At 43.6% G+C, this 20,103-nt stretch overlaps 1 protein-coding gene across 1 annotated transcript in view; it reads right to left on the bottom strand.

The window, feature by feature from the left end:
• The window catches only part of cacna1b (neuronal-type voltage-gated calcium channel subunit Cav2.2), a gene marked incomplete at both ends in the record, with an annotated part of 126,808 nt that overhangs the window by 90,286 nt on the left and 16,419 nt on the right, over window positions 1-20,103 (bottom strand). The window contains 3 exon segments of the mRNA NM_001124629.1: window positions 3,260-3,316; window positions 4,454-4,569; window positions 7,730-7,833. Coding sequence (NP_001118101.1) covers window positions 3,260-3,316; window positions 4,454-4,569; window positions 7,730-7,833 — 277 coding nt within the window.

Genomic DNA, 20,103 nt, shown 5'->3' with positions numbered 1-20,103 from the left:
TGTGGGAGGTCCATTTCAGTTTGTCAGTGATGTGTACACCAAGGAACTTGAAACTTTCCACCTTCTCCACTGTGGTCCCATTGATGTAGATAGGGGGGTGCACCCTCTACTGTTTCCTTACCTCCACGATCATCTCCTTCGTTTTGTTGACGTTGCGTGAGATTGTTTTCCAGGCACCACACTCCCAGAGCTCTCACCTCCTCCCTGTAGGCTGTCTTGTCATCTTTGGTAATCAAGCCTACTACTGTTGTCTCATCTGCAAACTTAATGATTGAGTTGGAGGCGTTCATGGCCATGCAGTCATGGGTGAACAGGGAGTACAGGAGGGGGCTGAGCACGTACCCTTGTGGTGCCCCAGTGTTGAGGATCAGCGGAGTGGAGGTGATGTTTCCTACCTTCACCACCTGGGGGCGGCCCGTCAGGAAGTCCAGGACCCAGTTTCACAGGGCAGGGTTCAGAACCAGGGCTTCCAGCTTGATGATGAACTTGGAGGGTACTATGGTGTTGATTGCATCGTCTGTGGATCTATTGGCCGGTAAGCAAATTGAAGTGGGTTAGGGGGTGGTAGACAAGGTAGAGGTGATATGAACCTTGACTAGTCTCTCAAAGCACTTCATGATACCAGAGGTGAGTGCTACGGGGCGATATTCATTAACTTCAGTTACCTTTGCCTTCTTGGATACAGGAACAATGGTGGCCATCTTGAAGCATGTAGGGACAGCAGACTGGGATAGGGAGATGCAGTCAAAGCCGGCAGCCTTGCGAGGGTTAACATGTTTAAATGTTTTACTCACGTCGGCCACAGAGAAGGAGAGCCCACAGTCCTTGGCAGCAGGCTGCGTTGGTGGTACTGTGTTACTCTCAAAGCATGCGAAGAATGTGTTTTGCCTGTCCGGAAGCAAAACGTCGGTCTCGGCGACGTGGCTGGTTTTCCTTTTGTAGTCCGTTTTTGTCTGTAGTCCCTGCCACATACGTCTCGTGTCTGAGCCGTTGAATTGAGACTACACTTTCTCTCTATACTGACGTTTAGCTTGTTTGATTGCCTTGCGGGGTGAATAACTACACTGTTTATATTCTGACATATTACCAGTCGCCTTGCCATGGTTAAATGTGATGGTTCGTTTCAGCTTCGCGCGAATGCTACCATCTATTCACAGTTTCTGGTTAGGGTAGGTTTTAATAGACACAGTGGGTACTACATTTCCTACACACTTCCTTATGAACTCAGTCACCTTATCGGACTAAATTATTTTTGCATTATTTTCTCAGGATATGTGGTTTCCAGTTTGCATAATGTCCAGTGAAGTTTGTTGAGGGACAATGACACAAAACACACCTTCAGGCTGTGTAAGGGCTATTTGACCAAGAAGGAGAGTAATGGAGTGCTGCATCAGATGACCTGGTCTCCAAAATCACCTGACCTCAACCCAATTGAGATGGCTTGGGATGAGTTGGACCGCAGAGTGAAGGAAAAGCAGCCAACAAGTGCTCAGCATATGTGGGAACTCCTTCATGACTGTTGGAAAAGCATTCCACACAAAGCTGGTTGAGAGAATGCCAAGAGTGTACAAAGCTGTCAAAGGCAAAGGGTGGCTACTTTGAAGAACCTCAAATAAATATATATTTACATTTATTTAACACTTTTTTGATTTGTTTAACATGACATGTTTCCATATCTGTTCTTTCATAGTTTTGATGTCTTCAAACCCTTGAATGAGTATGTGTCCAAACTTTTGACTGGTACTGTATATATTACCACTAGTATATTACTAGTATACAAAACCCTTCCGGCTGGCGTTAAGGCGGTGCTAGTGTCAAACGCACATTATTTTGCAAATTTGTCATGTAAAAACAGCTACACTGGCATTTTCCAGCCCTAACGTCAGGTTCGGCAATTTACCTGTCTTATATTAGCTCGCTTGCACTCAGATGGGCGAGGTGGAAACATTACATATCTACTTCATATACTCCAGTATTCTTGCACATTGTAAAAACTTTTAAAACGTTTCTTATTTCTCATGTTTTCTTTATTATATAAATGTGTTATTTTATGAATTATACTATTTTGACATTGATTACTGCCTGTTGTGTAGATCTTGCAAGTTGAGCATTTGACTGTACTTGTGCATGTGTCAATAGAACTTGAACCTGCACTTCAATATCCCTTGGCCACGTCAACATTTTCAACTTTAACAATATTATTCAGTGGCATAACAATCTGCATCATGTAATTAAGTTATTAAACAAAGGAAGATGTAGACAAAATATGTAGACAAGCCATCAGTTCTGTCATCTAACCTGAGAAATGTGTGTGAGTGTGTGTGTAGATTTGTGCTTGTGTGTTTGTGTGTGCGCGTATGTATCGTACAGCCCTAATCCAATTAAGTAATCTCTCTAAATCCCCCTAATTAACCCTGGCTCCCACACCAGACCTAATTGGCTGAGAGTATGGACATAACACAACATGCGGCTGCAGGGGGCTGGGGGGAGTAACAGCTGGGACATGACTGGACTCCAGATGGAGCAGGAAGAACCGTCCACGTTGGAGAGAAGAGGAAAGAGAAAGAGAAGAGAGAGGAGGGGGAGTGAGAGAGAAGGGGAGAGGGAGAAAGAAGAGGGAAGGAGAGAAGAGGACAGAGAAAGAGAAGAGAGAGGAGGGGAGTGAGAGAGAAGGGGAGAGGGAGAAAGAAGAGGGAAGGATAGAAGAGAGAGAGGTGAAGAGAGAGAGGGGGGGGTAGTGATAGAGAACAAGAAGATAACCGCCCACAACAGAGAAGAGGGAAAAAGAAGAGAGGGCAAGAAGAGTGGAGTGAAGGGGAATACATAGATGGAAAGTTTAAGAAATAAAGGATAGAAATAGAGGGCGAGAAAGACCGAATAGAGAGAGAGGATGAGACAAGCATCTCATTACAGCAGTCTCCCTGGATCTTAGTAATCACTCATTGATACTCTATCACATTGTAATAGTGTATTACTCCCTATAACCCAGGTGAAAGAGAACCAGACCACATTCATGGAACCCTGAATATGGCATGAATCGAATTGAGCGATTTATATACCACAGAATGACATGGTGCAACATAGTCTGAATCTGAAAATGGGCGAGGCTAATTCATGAGAATGGTGAATAGTATCTAACTGTCCCTGTTTTACCATAAGGTACCATGGTAGTCCAGTAGTGTACCATGGTAAAGGCCACAGTGTGGACCTCTAGCCCGCTTTTCACCTGGGAGGTTATGTTTCCTCTTGTACCACGCACCGTCCAGAGGGGACTTCTCCTCCGCGTTCTCATCCTCCTCCTCCAGCAGCACCTCCTCTGGAACAGGAGAGGACAGGGTTATATACCACGTCACACACACACATACTCACATGCTCACACACATACTCACACACATACTCACACGCTCACACGCGCTCTCACACACACACACACACACACACACACACACACTGTACACTCTTAGAAAAAAGGGTTCCAAAAGGGTTTTTCTACTGTCCCCATGAGAGAACCCTTCTGGATTTTTCTTTGGAAGAGGTTCTACATGGAACCGAAAATAGTTCTACCTGGAACAACAGGGTTTTACCTGGAACCAAAAACGGTTCTTCAAAGGGTTTTACTATGGCGACAGTCAAATAAGCCTTTTAGGTTCTAGGTAGGGCCCTTTTTTCTAAGACTCTACATACCCATGTACAGTGCATACACATCACCATCATTTAAAGTAACAACGCACACATGCCTTGCAAAAGTATTCAGACCCCTTGGATTCTTTCACATTTTATTGTGTTACAAAGTGGGATTAAAACGGTAGTCCCATAGGGTTGTGCACAATCGTCCCAGTGTCATCCAGGTTGGTGGAGGGTTTGACCAGGGGGGTCTTTACTTGGCTCATCGCGCTCTAGCGACTACTCGTAGCGGGCCGGGTGCCTGTAGGCTGACCTCGGTCGGCAGTTGAATGTTGTTTCCTCCGAAACATTGGTGTAGCTGGCTTCCGGGTTAAACGGGCGGGTGTTAAGAAGCGAAGTTTGGCGGGTTTGGAGCATGACTCGACCTTCGCCTCCCGAGCCCATTGGGGAGTTACAGCGATGAGACAAGATCGAAATTGGGGAGAAAAAGGGGGCTTTTTTTTATTTTTTATAATCATAAAGAAGTGTATAACTAAAAAAAGCATAAGTATTCAGCCCCTTAGTTTAGTCAAGATTAAATTAGTTCAGGAGTAAAATTTGGCTTAACAAATCATCTAACGAGTTAAATAACTAACTCTTTCTCTGTCCCCATACACATACATCTGAAATGTCACTCAATATACACTAAAAACCTGTTTTCGCTTTGTCATTATGGGGTATTGTATGTAGATTGATGAGGGAAATGTTTTAATCCATTTTAGAATAAGGCTGTAATGTAACAAAATGTGGAAAACACACACGGATTAGAAAAAGTGGAGGTGAGCCTGACCTGCCTTGCATATCCACTCCAGGTATCCTGTCAGCTCTCTCTCTATCTGCTGCTGTCTGCGCAGCTTTAGAAAGTCCTGCCTCTTCTCCACACGCTCTCTTTCTTTGGCAAACTCCCTGTGAACACACACACACACACATATATATGGACACACACACATGGACCCACACACTTTAAACTCCTATTGGAATATACAGGTTCATTTCTATGGCATTTCAGCCTCTGTGTGTGGTCCACTCTTCCTCTCCTCTCTGGGAGGAATGGATCATGAAAGTGCTCTTTGAAGGGCCAAACTCAGAGAGAAACAGACATGGATGAATGTCTTCTTCCCTGTTTTTCTCTCTTTAGTCTCTTTTAATATGGGATGCATTATTCACCCACGCACAAACACACAGGCATACAATGTCTCCGATCAGCCCTACAAGGAGACATCCTGTTAAGAGTAACGTAGTATGGCTACATGTTTCTGGTCAGGTGCTATGCTGACATTTTCTGGGAAGCCTAATCTCCTACTCAGTGAATGGCTAGCTCTCCTCTGTTTTGTGTTTTGTGTGTGTGTGTGTGTGTGTGTGTGTGCATTGTGTGTGCGTGCGTCCTCGATATCTTCTGTCCTTCCTGAACCCAAAGGCATGCTTCCCATCTGAAACAATTTGGAACAGTTTGTGCATATATTATGATGTCATTTTGTGACGCTTTTGTTCGTTTTGGTCTTCGGGGGGGGGTTTCGGCTGTTCGTACAAATCCCCAAATTCTCGAGGCAAGCCAAAATTCGTAGCCAAAATCTACACCCCTTCGTCGTCATTGGTCAACAGTAGGGATTCTTCAGCTAAGTGTTCAGCGACAGACAAATTGTTTTCATGCTACTTTTTTCACTTGAGAAATACTGCACCAAACAGCTTAGTTACAGTGCCTTGCGAAAGTATTCGGCCCCCTTGAACTTTGCGACCTTTTGCCACATTTCAGGCTTCAAACATAAAGATATAAAACTGTGTTTTTTTGTGAAGAATCAACAACAAGTGGGACACAATCATGAAGTGGAACGACATTTATTGGATATTTCAAACTTTTTTAACAAATCAAAAACTGAAAAATTGGGCGTGCAAAATTATTCAGCCCCTTTACTTTCAGTGCAGCAAACTCTCTCCAGAAGTTCAGTGAGGATCTCTGAATGATCCAATGTTGACCTAAATGACTAATGATGATAAATACAATCCACCTGTGTGTAATCAAGTCTCCGTATAAATGCACCTGCACTGTGAAAGTCTCAGAGGTCCGTTAAAAGCGCAGAGAGCATCATGAAGAACAAGGAACACACCAGGCAGGTCCGAGATACTGTTGTGAAGAAGTTTAAAGCCGGATTTGGATACAAAAAGATTTCCCAAGCTTTAAACATCCCAAGGAGCACTGTGCAAGCGATAATATTGAAATGGAAGGAGTATCAGACCACTGCAAATCTACCAAGACCTGGCCGTCCCTCTAAACTTTCAGCTCATACAAGAAGAAGACTGATCAGAGATGCAGCCAAGAGGCCCATGATCACTCTGGATGAACTGCAGAGATCTACAGCTGAGGTGGGAGACTCTGTCCATAGGACAACAATCAGTCGTATATTGCACAAATCTGGCCTTTATGGAAGAGTGGCAAGAAGAAAGCCATTTCTTAAAGATATCCATAAAAAGTGTCGTTTAAAGTTTGCCACAAGCCACCTGGGAGACACACCAAACATGTGGAAGAAGGTGCTCTGGTCAGATGAAACCAAAATTGAACTTTTTGGCAACAATGCAAAACGTTATGTTTGGCGTAAAAGCAACACAGCTGAACACACCATCCCCACTGTCAAACATGGTGGTGGCAGCATCATGGTTTGGGCCTGCTTTTCTTCAGCAGGGACAGGGAAGATGGTTAAAATTGATGGGAAGATGGATGGAGCCAAATACAGGACCATTCTGGAAGAAAACCTGATGGAGTCTGCAAAAGACCTGAGACTGGGACGGAGATTTGTCTTCCAACAAGACAATGATCCAAAACATAAAGCAAAATCTACAATGGAATGGTTCAAAAATAAACATATCCACGTGTTAGAATGGCCAAGTCAAAGTCCAGACCTGAATCCAATCGAGAATCTGTGGAAAGAACTGAAAACTGCTGTTCACAAATGCTCTCCATCCAACCTCACTGAGCTCGAGCTGTTTTGCAAGGAGGAATGGGAAAAAATGTCAGTCTCTCGATGTGCAAAACTGATAGAGACATACCCCAAGCGACTTACAGCTGTAATCGCAGCAAAAGGTGGCGCTACAAAGTATTAACTTAAGGGGGCTGAATAATTTTGCACGCCCAATTTTTCAGTTTTTGATTTGTTAAAAAAGTTTGAAATATCCAATAAATGTCGTTCCACTTCATGATTGTGTCCCACTTGTTGTTGATTATTCACAAAAAAATACAGTTTTATATATTTATGTTTGAAGCCTGAAATGTGGCAAAAGGTCGCAAAGTTCAAGGGGGCCAAATACTTTCGCAAGGCACTGTAGATGTAAAATTGTGCAACTAAGATCTCATTTATTCTCAGTATTTTTGGTTACAGCGTCTCAAGATGGACAAACAGTACTATTGCTGCTTTTTCTTGTTTTTCAAGCGAAGGTGTTTTAAGGGAGTATGCGAGCACACTCGTTCGGCTAGACGCCAGCCGAACCAAAGTGTGCGGATTCATTTTGAATTCCTCCAACTGACAGGAAATGCATCTCAACTGAAATGACACTGAAAACAGCTAAAATTAGTAATCTCCCACTCTCCTTCTCTCCATCCCTCCCCCGACTTGCTGTCTTTATCTCCCTCTCTCTCTCTTCTCACTCTCTCGCTCTCTCTCCTGTGTTTTAAAATGGCCAGGTCTTTAATCTTAATGGTGTCCCTTGTTCTTCTTTTTTAACTCAGTGGTGTCGGTCTCATTGTCTCTGACAGTGAGAAACACTCCTCTACACACACTGGGTCCGTCTCAACAGGGCTCATTCCATTTACATTGTCAATAGTCTAGAAAGAACTGGGTTCCTATGGGGAAGCATAACTTTATCTGGGCCTAAGGAAAGAGTTGGTGTGTGTGCATGTGTGAGTGAGTGCATGCATATGTGTGTGCGTGTGAGCATATTTAAAGAACTTTGTAACCCTTTTATTTGTTTGTTTGTTTGTTTGTTTGTTTGTTTGTTTGTGTGTTTGTGTGTGTGTTTGTTTGTGTGTTTGTGTGTGTGTTTGTGTGTGTGTGTGTGTATGTTTGGTCAGACTTACCCTGATAAGACACCCAGGACCAAGTTGAGCATGAAGAAGGATCCGATGATGATCAGGGGGATGAAGTAGAGCCAGTTCCAGGTGTTCCCCGAGGCATCATTAGCCTGCACGCACGCACGCATGCACGCACGCACAATCACACACACAGAGTGGGAAAGAAAGACAAAGAAAAAGGTGTATGAGTTTTACGTATCCTCTTAATGTTTGCAGTTGGTCAATGTACAACATCTGCATAACATCTATATCTGACATGTTTGCTGTACTTGCTTGTACACAAAAACTTCAATATACGCTACTTAACACTAAAATAAATGTCTTCTTACCGGTAAACACACTCCCACACAGTCAGTCAACCAACCACCAAATCAGATCCACCAGGTACCGTGTGCAGAACAGAGAGACCTTGGGGTTGTATTACACGGTTGTTATAATACAACCCCAAACTACTGTTTCTAAACAGCCAATTGGAAAAAATTGTGGAAAGTCAAACTAGCCTGACAAGCCAATCCCCTGCTGGGAGAGAGACAGGCTGAGGTCTGGCCTATATAATGGTCTGGAGCTGTCTGACTGCCTGTCTACAGTGGCTTGCGAAAGTATTCACCCCCTGTGGCATTTTTTCTATTTTATTGACTCACAACCTGGAAATAAAATTGATTTTTACACAACATGCCTTCCACTTTTAAGATGCAAAATATTTTTTATTGTGAAACAAACAAGAAATAAGACAAAAAAAAACAGAAAACTTGAGCATGCATAACTATTCACCCCCCAAAGTCAATACTTTGTAGAGCCACCTTTTGCAGCAATTACAGCTGCAAGTCTCTTGGGGTATGTCTCTATCAGCATGACACATCTAGCCACTGGGATTTATGCCCATTCTTCAAGGCAAAACTGCTCCAGCTCCTTCAAGTTGGATGGGTTCCACTGGTGTACAGCAATCTTTAAGTCATACCACAGATTCTCAATTGGTCTGAGGTCTGGGCTTTGACTAGGCCATTCCAAGAGATTTAAACGTTTCCCCTTAAACCATTCGAGTGAAGCTTTAGCAGTCTCAAATCTCTGGAAGACCAAAACAGGTTTCCCTCAAGAATTTCCCTGTATTTAGCTCCATCCATCATTCCTTCAATTCTGACTAGTTTCCCAGTCCCTGCCGATGAAAAACATCCCCACAGCATGATGCTGCCACCACCACCATGCGTCACTGTGGGGATGGTATTCTTGGGGTGATGAGATGTGTTGGGTTTGAGCCAGACATAGTGTTTTCCTTCATGGCCAAAAAGCTCAATTTTAGTCTCATCTGACCAGAGTTCTTCCAAATGTTTGGGGAGACTCCCACATGCCTTTTGGCGAACACCAATCGTCTTTTTTCTGGCCACTCTTCCGTAAAGCCCAGCTCTTTGGAGTGTACGGCTTAAAGTGGTCCTATGGACAGATACTCCACTCTCCACTGTGGAGCTTTGCAGCTTCTTCAGGGTTATCTTTGGTCTCTTTGTTGCCTCTCTGATTAATGCCCTCCTTGCCTGGTCTGTGAGTTTTGGTGGGCAGCTCTCTCTTGTCAAGTTTGTTGTGGTGCCATAAGCTTTCCATTTTGTAATAATGGATTTAATGGTGCTCCATGGGATGTTCAAAGTTTCAGATATGTTTTTATAACCCAACCCTGATCTGTACTTCTCCAGAACTGTGTCCCTGACCTGTTTGGAGAGCTCCTTGGTCTTCATGGTGCCGCTTCCTTGGTGGTGCCCCTTGCATAGTGGTGTTGCAGACTCTGGGGACTTTCAGAAGAGGTGAAAATATACTGAGATCATGTGACACTTAAATAAAGTCCACCTGTGTGCAATCTAACTAATTATGTGACTTCAGAAGGTAATTTGTTGCACCAGATCTTATTTAGGGGCTTCATATCAAAGGTGGTTAATACATATGCATGCACCACTTTACCGTTTTTTTATTTTTGTAGAATTTTTTTGAAACAAGTCATTTGGACTATTTTGTGTATGTCCATTACATGAATCCAAATAAAATCCATTTAAATTACAGGTTGTAATGCAACAAAATAGCAAAAAACGCCAAGGGGGGTGAATGTTTCTGCAAGGCACTGTATCGGCCTGTCTGCCTGACTAGTTTCCCAGTACACTGAGAAAAAAGGGTTCCAAAACGGGTTCCTTGGCTGTCCCCATAGAACAAAGATTTTTGGTTGCAGGTAGAATTCTTTTGGGTTCTATGTAGAACTCTGGTTCTACCTGCAACCAAAAATAGTTATTTCCAGGGTTCTCCTATCGGGACAGTTGCACCTTTTTTTTCTGTACTCATAGTTACAAATGGGAGAACAAGTATTTGATACACTGCCAATTTTGCAGGTTTTCCTACTTACAAAGCATGTAAAGGTCTGTAATTTTTTTGATTGAGTGTGTGGACAAGTGTCTTTTATACAGGTAACAAGTTCAAACAGGTGCAGTTAATACAGGTAATGAGTGGAGAACAGGAGGGCTTCTTAAAGAAAAACTAACAGGTCTGTGAGAACCGGAATTCTTACTGGTTGGTAGGTGATCAAATACTTATGCAATACTCATGCATAAATGCAAATTAATTACTTAAAAATCATACAATGTGATTTTCTGGATTTTTGTTTTAGATTCCGTCTCTCACAATTGAAGTGTACCTATGATAAAACAGACCTCTACATGCTTTGTAAGTAGGAAAACCTGCAAAATTGGCAGTGTATAAAATACTTGTTCTCCCCACTGTATGTATTGGTACGATATGCTCCAGTGGATTATTGGACTCTAATCCAGCTAGGTCTGCTGTAATGTTACACACTTCTCTTATTCCATGTTGATTTATATTCACATTTTTATTGCCACATTTTTACTCCCCTATAGGTCAAGGTTCCGCACCTTTGGGGGGGAGGGGGGGGGGGTACTGTCACGTTCTGACCTGTATTTCCTTTGTTTTGTATTTATTTAGTATGGTCAGGGCGTGAGTTGGGTGGGCAGTCTATGTTTGTTTTTCTATGTTTTGGGTTATTTCTATGTTTCGGCCTAGTATGGTTCTCAATCAGAGGCAGGTGTCATTAGTTGTCTCTGATTGAGAATCATACTTAGGTAGCCTGGGTTTCACTGTGTGTTTGTGGGTGATTGTTCCTGTCTCTGTGTTTGCACCAGATAGGACTGTTTTAGGTTTTCGCACGTTTGTTGTTTTGTTAGTTATTTCATGTATAGTGTCTTTATAAATTAAAGAACATGAATAACCACCACGCTGCATTTTGGTCCGCTTCTCCTTCACCTAAAGAAAACCGTTACAGGAACAAAAACATGAGAAAAGAAAAGTGTGTGCTAATGTGTGTGTGTGTGTGCATAGAGACACGCCAAAAATAAACATGAAAAATAAAGGTTAACGCAGATAGGAAGTGTACTGTATCTGCAAGAACCTGTCATTTGAACTACGCATGAGCTCTCCATGAAAAAACTGTATCATTTTTCCGGTGTGCATCCCAAATGACACCCAATTCACGATATAAAAAGTGGTCCCTAATGTCGAACACTATATTGAGAAGACAGTGTGCCATTCGGGACAAGGCCTCAGATTGTGATTGTGGCAAAGAATATTAATAATGCAGTGGGTAGCCTGTAGCATTTATTTTGGCCTGAGATTTGATTATACAGGCTTTATTATCAATCACTCCAGTTTAGGTGCCCTCTCTACCCTCCTAAAACTTCCTGGATCAATCTTACTCTCCAGAGTTGGCCATAGGGTGAGGATTCCATTGATTAGATAAGACCTACACTAAGACCTCTTGACCAATGGCTTGTACTGGGCAATTAAGGGAAGGTGGCAGGGGGAAGATACTGGCTAAACAAGGGTAATTAACAGCTCAGTCATTAACCCATAGGGACCAGGTTCGTCACCTAATCAGAACACATTCATGTATGCTAACGATCAATAGTGCAGTAACAGATGCAGTAACAGATAAAGGTGTGAGACCTATAGTGAATACACTACATGGCCAAAAGTATGTGGACCCCTGCTCGGCGACTACCTCATTCCAAAACCCTGGGCATTAATATGGACTCGGTCACTCCTTTGCTGCTATAACAGCCCCTATAACTATTCTGGAAAGGCTTTCCACTAGATGTTGTAACATTTCTGCAGGGACTTGCTTCCATTCAGCCACAAGAGCATTAGTGAGCTTGGGCACTGATGTTGGGAGATTAGGCCTGGCTCGCAGTCGGTGTTCCAATTCATTCCAAAGGTGTTCGATGGGGTTGAGGTCAGGGCTCTGTGCAGGCCAGTCAAGTTCTTCCACACTGATCTCGACTAACCATTTCTGTATGGACTTCACTTTCCCGTCACTGAAACTAAGAGGCTCACACCTGAGAACGAGTATACACTGCTCCAGAGTCCAATGACGGCGAGCTTTACACCATTCCCGCCAATGCTTGGAATTGCGCATGGTGATCTTAGGCTCATGTGCGGCTGCTTGGCCATGGAAACCCATTTCCTGACGCTTCCGACTAACAGTTCTTGTGCTGACGTTGCTTCCAGGGGCTGTTTAGAAATCGGTAGTGAGTGTTGCAATGGACAGACAATTTTTACGTGCCGACCTCTTCAGCACTCAGTGGTCCAGTTTTCTAAGCTTGTGTGGCCTACCATTTCATGGTTGAGCCGGGGTTGCCCCTAGACGTTTCAAATCAAAATCAAATCTTATTGGTCACACACATGGTTAGCAGATGTTAATGTGAGTGTAGCGAAATGCTTGTGCTTCTAGTTGCAGTAATATCTAACAAGTAATTTAATAATTCCCCAACAACTACCTAATACATACAAATCTGAAGGCGTGAATGAGAATATGTACATATGGATGAGCGATGGCCGAGCGGCATAGGCAAGGTGCAATAGATGGCATAAAATACAGTATATGCATATGAGTAATGTAAGATATGCAAACATTATTAAAGTGGCATTATTTAAAGTGGCATTGTTTAAAGTGACTAGTGATCCATTTATTAAAGCAGCCAGTGATTGGGTCTCAATGCAAGCAGCAGCCTCTCTGAGTTAGTGATTGCTGTTTAGCAGTCTGATGGCCTTGAGATAGAAGCTGTTTTTCAGACTCTCGGTCCCAGCTTTGATGCACCTGTACTGACTTCGCCTTCTGGATGGTAACGGTGTGAACAGGCAGTGGCTTGGGTGGTTGTTGTCCTTGATCTTTTTGGCCTTCCTGTGACATTGAGTGCTGTAGGTGTCATGGAGGGCAGGTAGTTTGCCCCCAGTGATGCGGTGCAGACCACACCATCTTCTGGAGAGCCTTGCGGTTGAAAGAGGTGCAGTTGCCGTACCAGGCTGTGATACAGCCCGACAGGATGCTCTCGATTGATGCTCTCGCATCTGTAAAAGTGTGTCAGGTGTTTGGGTGACAAGCCAAATTTCTTCAGCCTCCTGAGGATGAAGAGGCGGTGTTGCACCTTCTTCGCCACCCTGTCTGTGTGGGTGGACCATTTCAGTTTGTCTGTGATGTGTACGCAGAGGAATTTTTAAAAACTCCACTGCTGTCCTTTCGATGTGGATAGTGGGGTACTCCTTCTGCTGTTTCCTGAAGTCCACAATCATCTCCTTTGTTTTGTTGACGTGGAGTAAGAGGTAGTTTTTCTGACACCCCACTCCGGGTGCCCTCACCTCCTCCCTGTAGGCTGTCTTGTCGTCGTTGGTAATCAAGCCCACGACTGTTGTCTCGTCTGCAAACTTGATGATTGAGTTGGAGGCATGCATGGCCACGCAGTTGTGGGTGAACAGGGAGTACAGGAGGGGGCTGAGCATGTACCCTTGTGGGGCCCCAGTATTGAGGATCAGCGAAGTGGAGATGTTGTTTCATACCTTCACCACCTGGGGGTGGCCCATCAGAAAGTCCAGGATCCAATTGCACAGGGCGGAGTTGAGACTCAGGGCCTCCAGCTTGATGATGAGCTTGGCGGGTACTATGGTGTTGAATGCTGAGCTGTAGTCAATGAACAGCATTCTTACATAGGTATTTCTCTTGTCCAGATGGGATAGGGCAGTGTGCAGAGAGATGGCGATTGTATCGTCTGTGGACCTGTTGGTGCGGCATGCAAACTGAAGTGGGTCTAGGGTGGCCGATAAGGTGGAGGTGATATGATCCTTGACTTGTCTCTCAAAGCACTTCACGATGACTTCATGATGTGCAGTAGTCATTTAGTTCAGTTACCTTTGCCTTCTTGGGTACAGGAACAATGGTGGCCATCTTGAAGCATGTGGGGACAGCAGACTGGGATAGGGAGTGATTTAATATGTTCGTAAACACATCAGTCAGCTTGTCTGCGCATGCTCTGAGGACGCGGCTGGTGATACCGTCTGGGCCAGCAGCCTTGCGAGGGTTAACACGTTTAAATGTTTTACTCACGTCGGCCACGTCGCAAGAGAGGGGGTTGGGGGGGGGTCGCAGCCTTTGTTAGTGGGCCTACTGACATTGTATTATCCTCAAAGAAGGCAAAGAAGGTGTTTAGTTTGTCTGGAAGTGTGACGTCAGTGTCCGTGACTGGTTTTCTTTTTGTGGTCCGTGATTTCCTGTAGACCTTGCCACATACATCTCGTGTCTGATTCATTAAATTGCGACTCCACTTTGTCCCTGTACCAACATTTTTTTTGTTTGATTGCCTTGCGGAGGGAATATCTTCACTGTTAATATTCAGGCATATTCCCAGACCTCTTTCCATGGTTAATTGCGGTCCATCACAGTTTCTGGTTAGGGTAGGTTTTAATAGTCACAGTGGGTACAACATCTCCAATGTACTTCTTTATAAACTCAGTCACCGAGTCAGCGTATAGATTGATGTTATCTGAGGCTGACCGGAACATATCCCAGTCCGCATGATCTAAACAATCTTGAAGCGTGGATTCCGATTGGTCAGACTAGCATTGAATGGTTTTAGTCACTGGTACATATCCTGTTTGAGTTTCTGCCTCCATTGTCTATGGAGATTGCATTCCTGTGTGCTTGATTTTATACACCAGTCAGCAAATGGTTTGGCTGAAATAGCCAAAGCCACTCATTTGAAGAGGTGTCCACACTTTGTATATATAGTGTATCTCCCACCATTCCACTAGCTTAGCACACCATAATCGGACTCTCCATCTCTCCCTGTACACTCTCTGCATTGGGCCCCACTTGTGTTTTTATCTGGTTACTCTAACTGGCCCAGGGCTGTTTTGGTCACTGTGCTCATATTGTGAAGAGTAGGATTGAGTTATAAATGAAAACTTGTTCTCAACTGGCCTACCTGGTTAAATACAGGTGAAATAATAAATAAATAAATAAATAACTTCTGACGAGTGTCAGAGCCAGTGTAGTACGATTAAAAATCCTTAATCCAAAGCTGACACTTTGCTTGTTTGATGGTACGTCTGAGGGCATAGCGGGATTTCTTATAAGTGTCCGGATTAGTGTCCCATTCCTTGAAAGCGGCAGCTCTAGCCTTTAGCTCGATGCGGATGTTGCCTGTAATCCATGGCTTCTGGTTGGGATATATACGTACGGTCACTGTGGGAATGACGTCATTGATGCACTTATTGATGAAGCCAGTGACTGAGGTGGTTTACTCCTCAATGCCATTGGATGAATCCTGGAACATATTCCAGTCTGTGCTAGAAAAACAGTCCTGTAGCGTATCATCCACGTCATCTGACCACTTCTGTATTGAGCGAGTCACTGGTACTTTCTGCTTTCGTTTTTGCTTGTAAGCAGGAATCAGAAGGATATAATTATGGTCAGATTTGCCAAATGGAGGGCAGGGAGAGCTTTGTATACATCTCTGTGTGTAGAGTATAGGTGGGCTAGAGTTTTTTTCCTCTGGTTGCACATGTGACATGCCGGTAGAAATGAGGTAAAAATGGATTTAAGTTTGCCTGCATTAAAGTCCCCGGCCACTAGGAGTGCCGCTTCTGGATAAGCATTTTCTTGTTTGCTTATGGCCTTATAGAGTTGGTTGATTGCGGTCTTAGTGCCAGCATCGGTCTGTGGTGGTAAATGGATACGAATAATATAGATGAGAACTCTCTTGGTAGATAGTGTGGTCTACAGTTTATCATAACGTACTCTACCTCAGGCGAGCAATACCTCGAGACTTCTTAGACATCGTTACTGACAAATAGACACACACCCCCATCCCTCGTCTAACCAGACATAGCTTCTCTGTTCTGCCGGTGCATTGAAAATCCCGCCAGCTCTATATTATCCGTGTCGTCGTTCAGCCACGACTCAGTGAAACATAAGATATTACAGTTTTTAATGTCCCGTTGGTAGGATAATCTTGATCGTAGGTCATCGATTTAATTTTCCAATGATTGCACGTTGGCCAATAGAATGGATGGCAGTGGGGGTTTACTCGCTCGCTAACAAATTCTCAGAAGGCAGCCCGACCTCCGCCCCCTTTTTCTCTGTCTTTTCCTCACGCAAATTACGGGGATTTGGGCATGTTCCCGGAAAAGCAGTTTATCCTTCTCGTCGGACTCGTTAAAGGAAAAAGCTTCTTCCAGTTCGAGGTGAGTAATCACTATTGATGTACAGAAGTTATAAGTTACAAACAACGCAAAAAAACGCAAAAAAACGAACAAAATACCAGGAGCATGTAAAACGTCAACCAGTGCCATTGATTATTATTATTTTTTTTTTACCCCTTTTTCTCCCCAATTTCGTGGTATCCAATTATTGTAGTAGCTACTATCTTGTCTCATTGCTACAACTCCTGTACGGGCTCGGGAGAGACGAAGGTTGAATGTCATGCGTCCTCCGATACACAACCCAACCAGCCGTACTGCTTCTTAACACAGCGCGCGTCCAACCCGGAAGCCAGCCGCACCAATGTGTCGGAGGCTACACAGTGCACCCGGCAACCTTGGCTAGCGCGCACTGCGCCCGGCCCGCCACAGGAGTCGCTGGGGCGCGATGAGACAAGGAGATCCCTACCGACCAATCCCTCCCTAACCCGGACGACGCTAGGCCAATTGTGCGTCGCCCCACGGACCTCCCGGTCGCGGCCGGTTACGACAGAGCCTGGGCACGAACCCAGGGACTCTGATGGCACAGCTGGTGCTGCAGTACAGCGCCCTTAACCACTGCGCCACCCGGGATGCCGCATTGATGATTTTTTGTGAGCACACACATACTCATCCCATCTTACCATCTGTCTCTCAGCTGTCACTTTCTCAGCCCACACACAGGATGAATGTCCAGCATCAGCCTCTCTGTTTCACTTCATCATCCATTACTCTTGCCTTTGTCTCTTTATCTTTATAACTTCTCTCTCATTCTCTGTAGTTTATCATTCTCTCTCCCAATATCTGACTGACTGTCTCCCCCAGCCTCTCTGGGGACAGTAGTTGTAAAGAGAAAATCAAGTGAAAAGATAAACTGTTGTGTCAGCTTCGCTATTGATTTTAAATAAGGCACTGATACATATTTTGAATTGAAAGTCTAAAATCAATAGTTCCTCCAGTCAATGAGCAATTTATTGGGCAATGGCTCACCAGCAGGACCAAATAGAAAACATTGTTCAAACTTTAACCGACCACTTTTACTGTAGTACCCTATCAAAGCAAAGCCAAGCATCTTTAAGGAAAGACAGTTCTGAAGTGACTTGTTCATTCACAACTGTATTTCTATTTCATAAACACACACACACACACACACACACACACACACATGAATATGTGAACCCACACACACAAACATGCACAAACAACTGTTGTTGACAGTCTCATTTGTTAAGGTGAGACCAGGTATTACACCCAAACCAAACATGTCGTGTGCTAGCGTTTAACACATATAGTGGGGGAAAAATGAATTTAGTCAGCCACCAATTGTGCAAGTTCTTCCACTTGAAAAGATGAGAGGCCTGTAATTTTCATCATAGGTACACTTCAACTATGACAGATAAAATGAGAAAAATCCAGAAAATCACATTGTAGGATTTGTTATGAATTTATTTGCAAATTATGGTGGAAAATAAGTATTTGGTCAATAACAAAAGTTTATCTCAATACTTTGTTATATACCCTTTGTTGGCAATGACAGAGGTCAAACGTTTTCTTTAAGTCTTCACAAGGTTTTCACACACTGTTGCTGGTATTTTGGCCCATTCCTCCATGCAGATCTCCTCTAGAGCAGTGATGTTTTGGGGCTGTTGCTGAGCCACACAGACTTTCAACTCCCTCCAAAGATTTTCTATGGGGTTGAGATCTGGAGACTGGCTAGGCCACCCCAGGACCTTGAAATGCTTCTTACGAAGCCACTCCTTCGTTGCCCGGGTGGTGTGTTTGGGATCATTGTCATGCTGAAAGACCCAGCCACGTTTCATCTTCAATGCCCTTGCTGATGGTAGGCTTTGTTACTTTGGTCCCAGCTCTCTGCAGGTCATTCACTAGGTCCCCCCGTGTGGTTCTGGGATTTTTGCTCACCGTTCTTGTGATCATTTTGACCCCACGGGGTGAGATCTTGCGTGGAGCCCAAGTTCGAGGGAGATTATCAGTGGTCTTGTATGTCTTCCATTTCCTAATAATTACTCCCACAGTTGATTTATTCAAACCAAGCTGCTTACCTATTGCCGATTTAGTCTTCCCAGCCTGGTGCAGGTCTATAATTTTGTTTCTGGTGTCCTTTGACAGCTCTTTGGACTTGGCCATAGTGGAGTTTGGAGTGTGACTGTTTGAGGTTGTGGACAGGTGTCTTTTATACTGATAACAAGTTCAAACAGGTGCCATTAATACAGGTAACAAGTGGAGGACAGAGGAGCCTCTTAAAGAAGAAGTTACAGGTCTGTGAGAGCCAGAAATCTTGCTTGTTTGTAGGTGACCAAATACTTATTTTCCACCATAATTTGGAAATAAATTCATTAAAAATCCTATAATGTGATTTTCTGTATTTTTTTTCTCATTTTGTCTGTCATAGTTGAAGTGTACCTATGATGAAAATTACAGGCCTCTGTCATCTTTTTAAGTGGGAGAACTTGCACAATTTATGGCTGACTAAATACTTTTTTGCACCACTGTACATGTTATTCAATCATTTCACCAACACAGCTCGCTTGCATGAACGTGCGTCTGCGTAGCCAAGCGTTAAAATAGAACTTGGTTCTTCACGTGCTGCAAGTCCCCTCCTTATTGAATATCAGGAAGATACAAACCCACATGGATGATTGAGAGACAAGCGAGGACAGATTAATAATATATGTATATATATATATGCACACATACACAGTACCAGTCAAAAGTTTGGACACCCCTACTCATTCAAGGGTATTTCTTTATTTTAACTATTTTCTACATTGTAGAATAAGAATGAAAACATAAAAACTATGAAATAACAGATATGGAATCATGTAGTAACCAAAAAAGTGTTAAACAAATCAAAATATATTTAAGATTTGAGATTCTTCAAAGTTAGCCACCCTTTGCCTTGATGACATCTTTGCACACTCTTGGCATTCTCTCAACCAGCTTCATGAGGTAGTCACCTGGAATGCATTTCAATTAACAGGTGTGTCTTGTTAAAATATAATTTGTGGAATGTCTTTCCTTCTTAATGCATTTGAGCCAATCAGTTGTGTTGTGACAAGCTCAGATAAACAAAGGTACATGACAGTCCATTATTACTTTAAAGACATGAACATCAGTCAATTCGGAACGTTTCTTCAAGTAGTCGCAAAAACCATCAAGCGCTATGATGAAACTGGCTCTCATGAGGACCTCTGCTGCAGAGGATAAGTTCATTAGCATTACCAGCCTCAGAAATTGCAACCCATATAAATGCTTCACAGAGTTCAAGTAACAGACACATCTCAACATCAACTGGTCATAGGAAACTGCGTGAATCAGGCCTTTATTTAACCAGGCAAGTCAGTTAAGAACAAATTCTTATTTACAAAGACGGCCTATACCGGCCAAACCCAGATGACGACGGGCCAATTGTGCTCCACCCTATGGGACTCCCAATCACGGCCGGATGTGATACAGCCTGGATTCAAACCAGGGTGTCTGTAGTGATGCCTCTAGCACTGAGATGAAGTGCCTTAGAGCGCTGGGCCACTCAGGAGCCCAAAAGGGTCTAAAGGATACCAATAAGAAGAAAATATTTGCATGGGCCAAGAAACATGAGCAATGGATATTAGACAGGTGGAAATGTGTCCTTTGGTCTGATGAGTTCAAATTGGAGATTTTTGGTTCCAACCGTCATGTCTTTGTGAAACGCAGAGTAGGTGAAAGGATGATCTCCGCATGTGTGGTTCCCACCGTGAAACATGGAGGAGGTGATGTGATGGTGGGGGACTGATTTGCTGATGACACTGGAAGTGATTTATTTAGAATTCAAG

Source organism: Oncorhynchus mykiss, chromosome 5 (assembly GCF_057628025.1).
Source record: "Oncorhynchus mykiss isolate SJ-2025 chromosome 5, ASM5762802v1, whole genome shotgun sequence".
Classification (NCBI taxonomy): Eukaryota; Metazoa; Chordata; class Actinopteri; order Salmoniformes; family Salmonidae; genus Oncorhynchus; species Oncorhynchus mykiss.
Note: the sequence above shows the minus strand (reverse complement) of the source record. Positions and strands in the feature narration are given on the sequence as shown.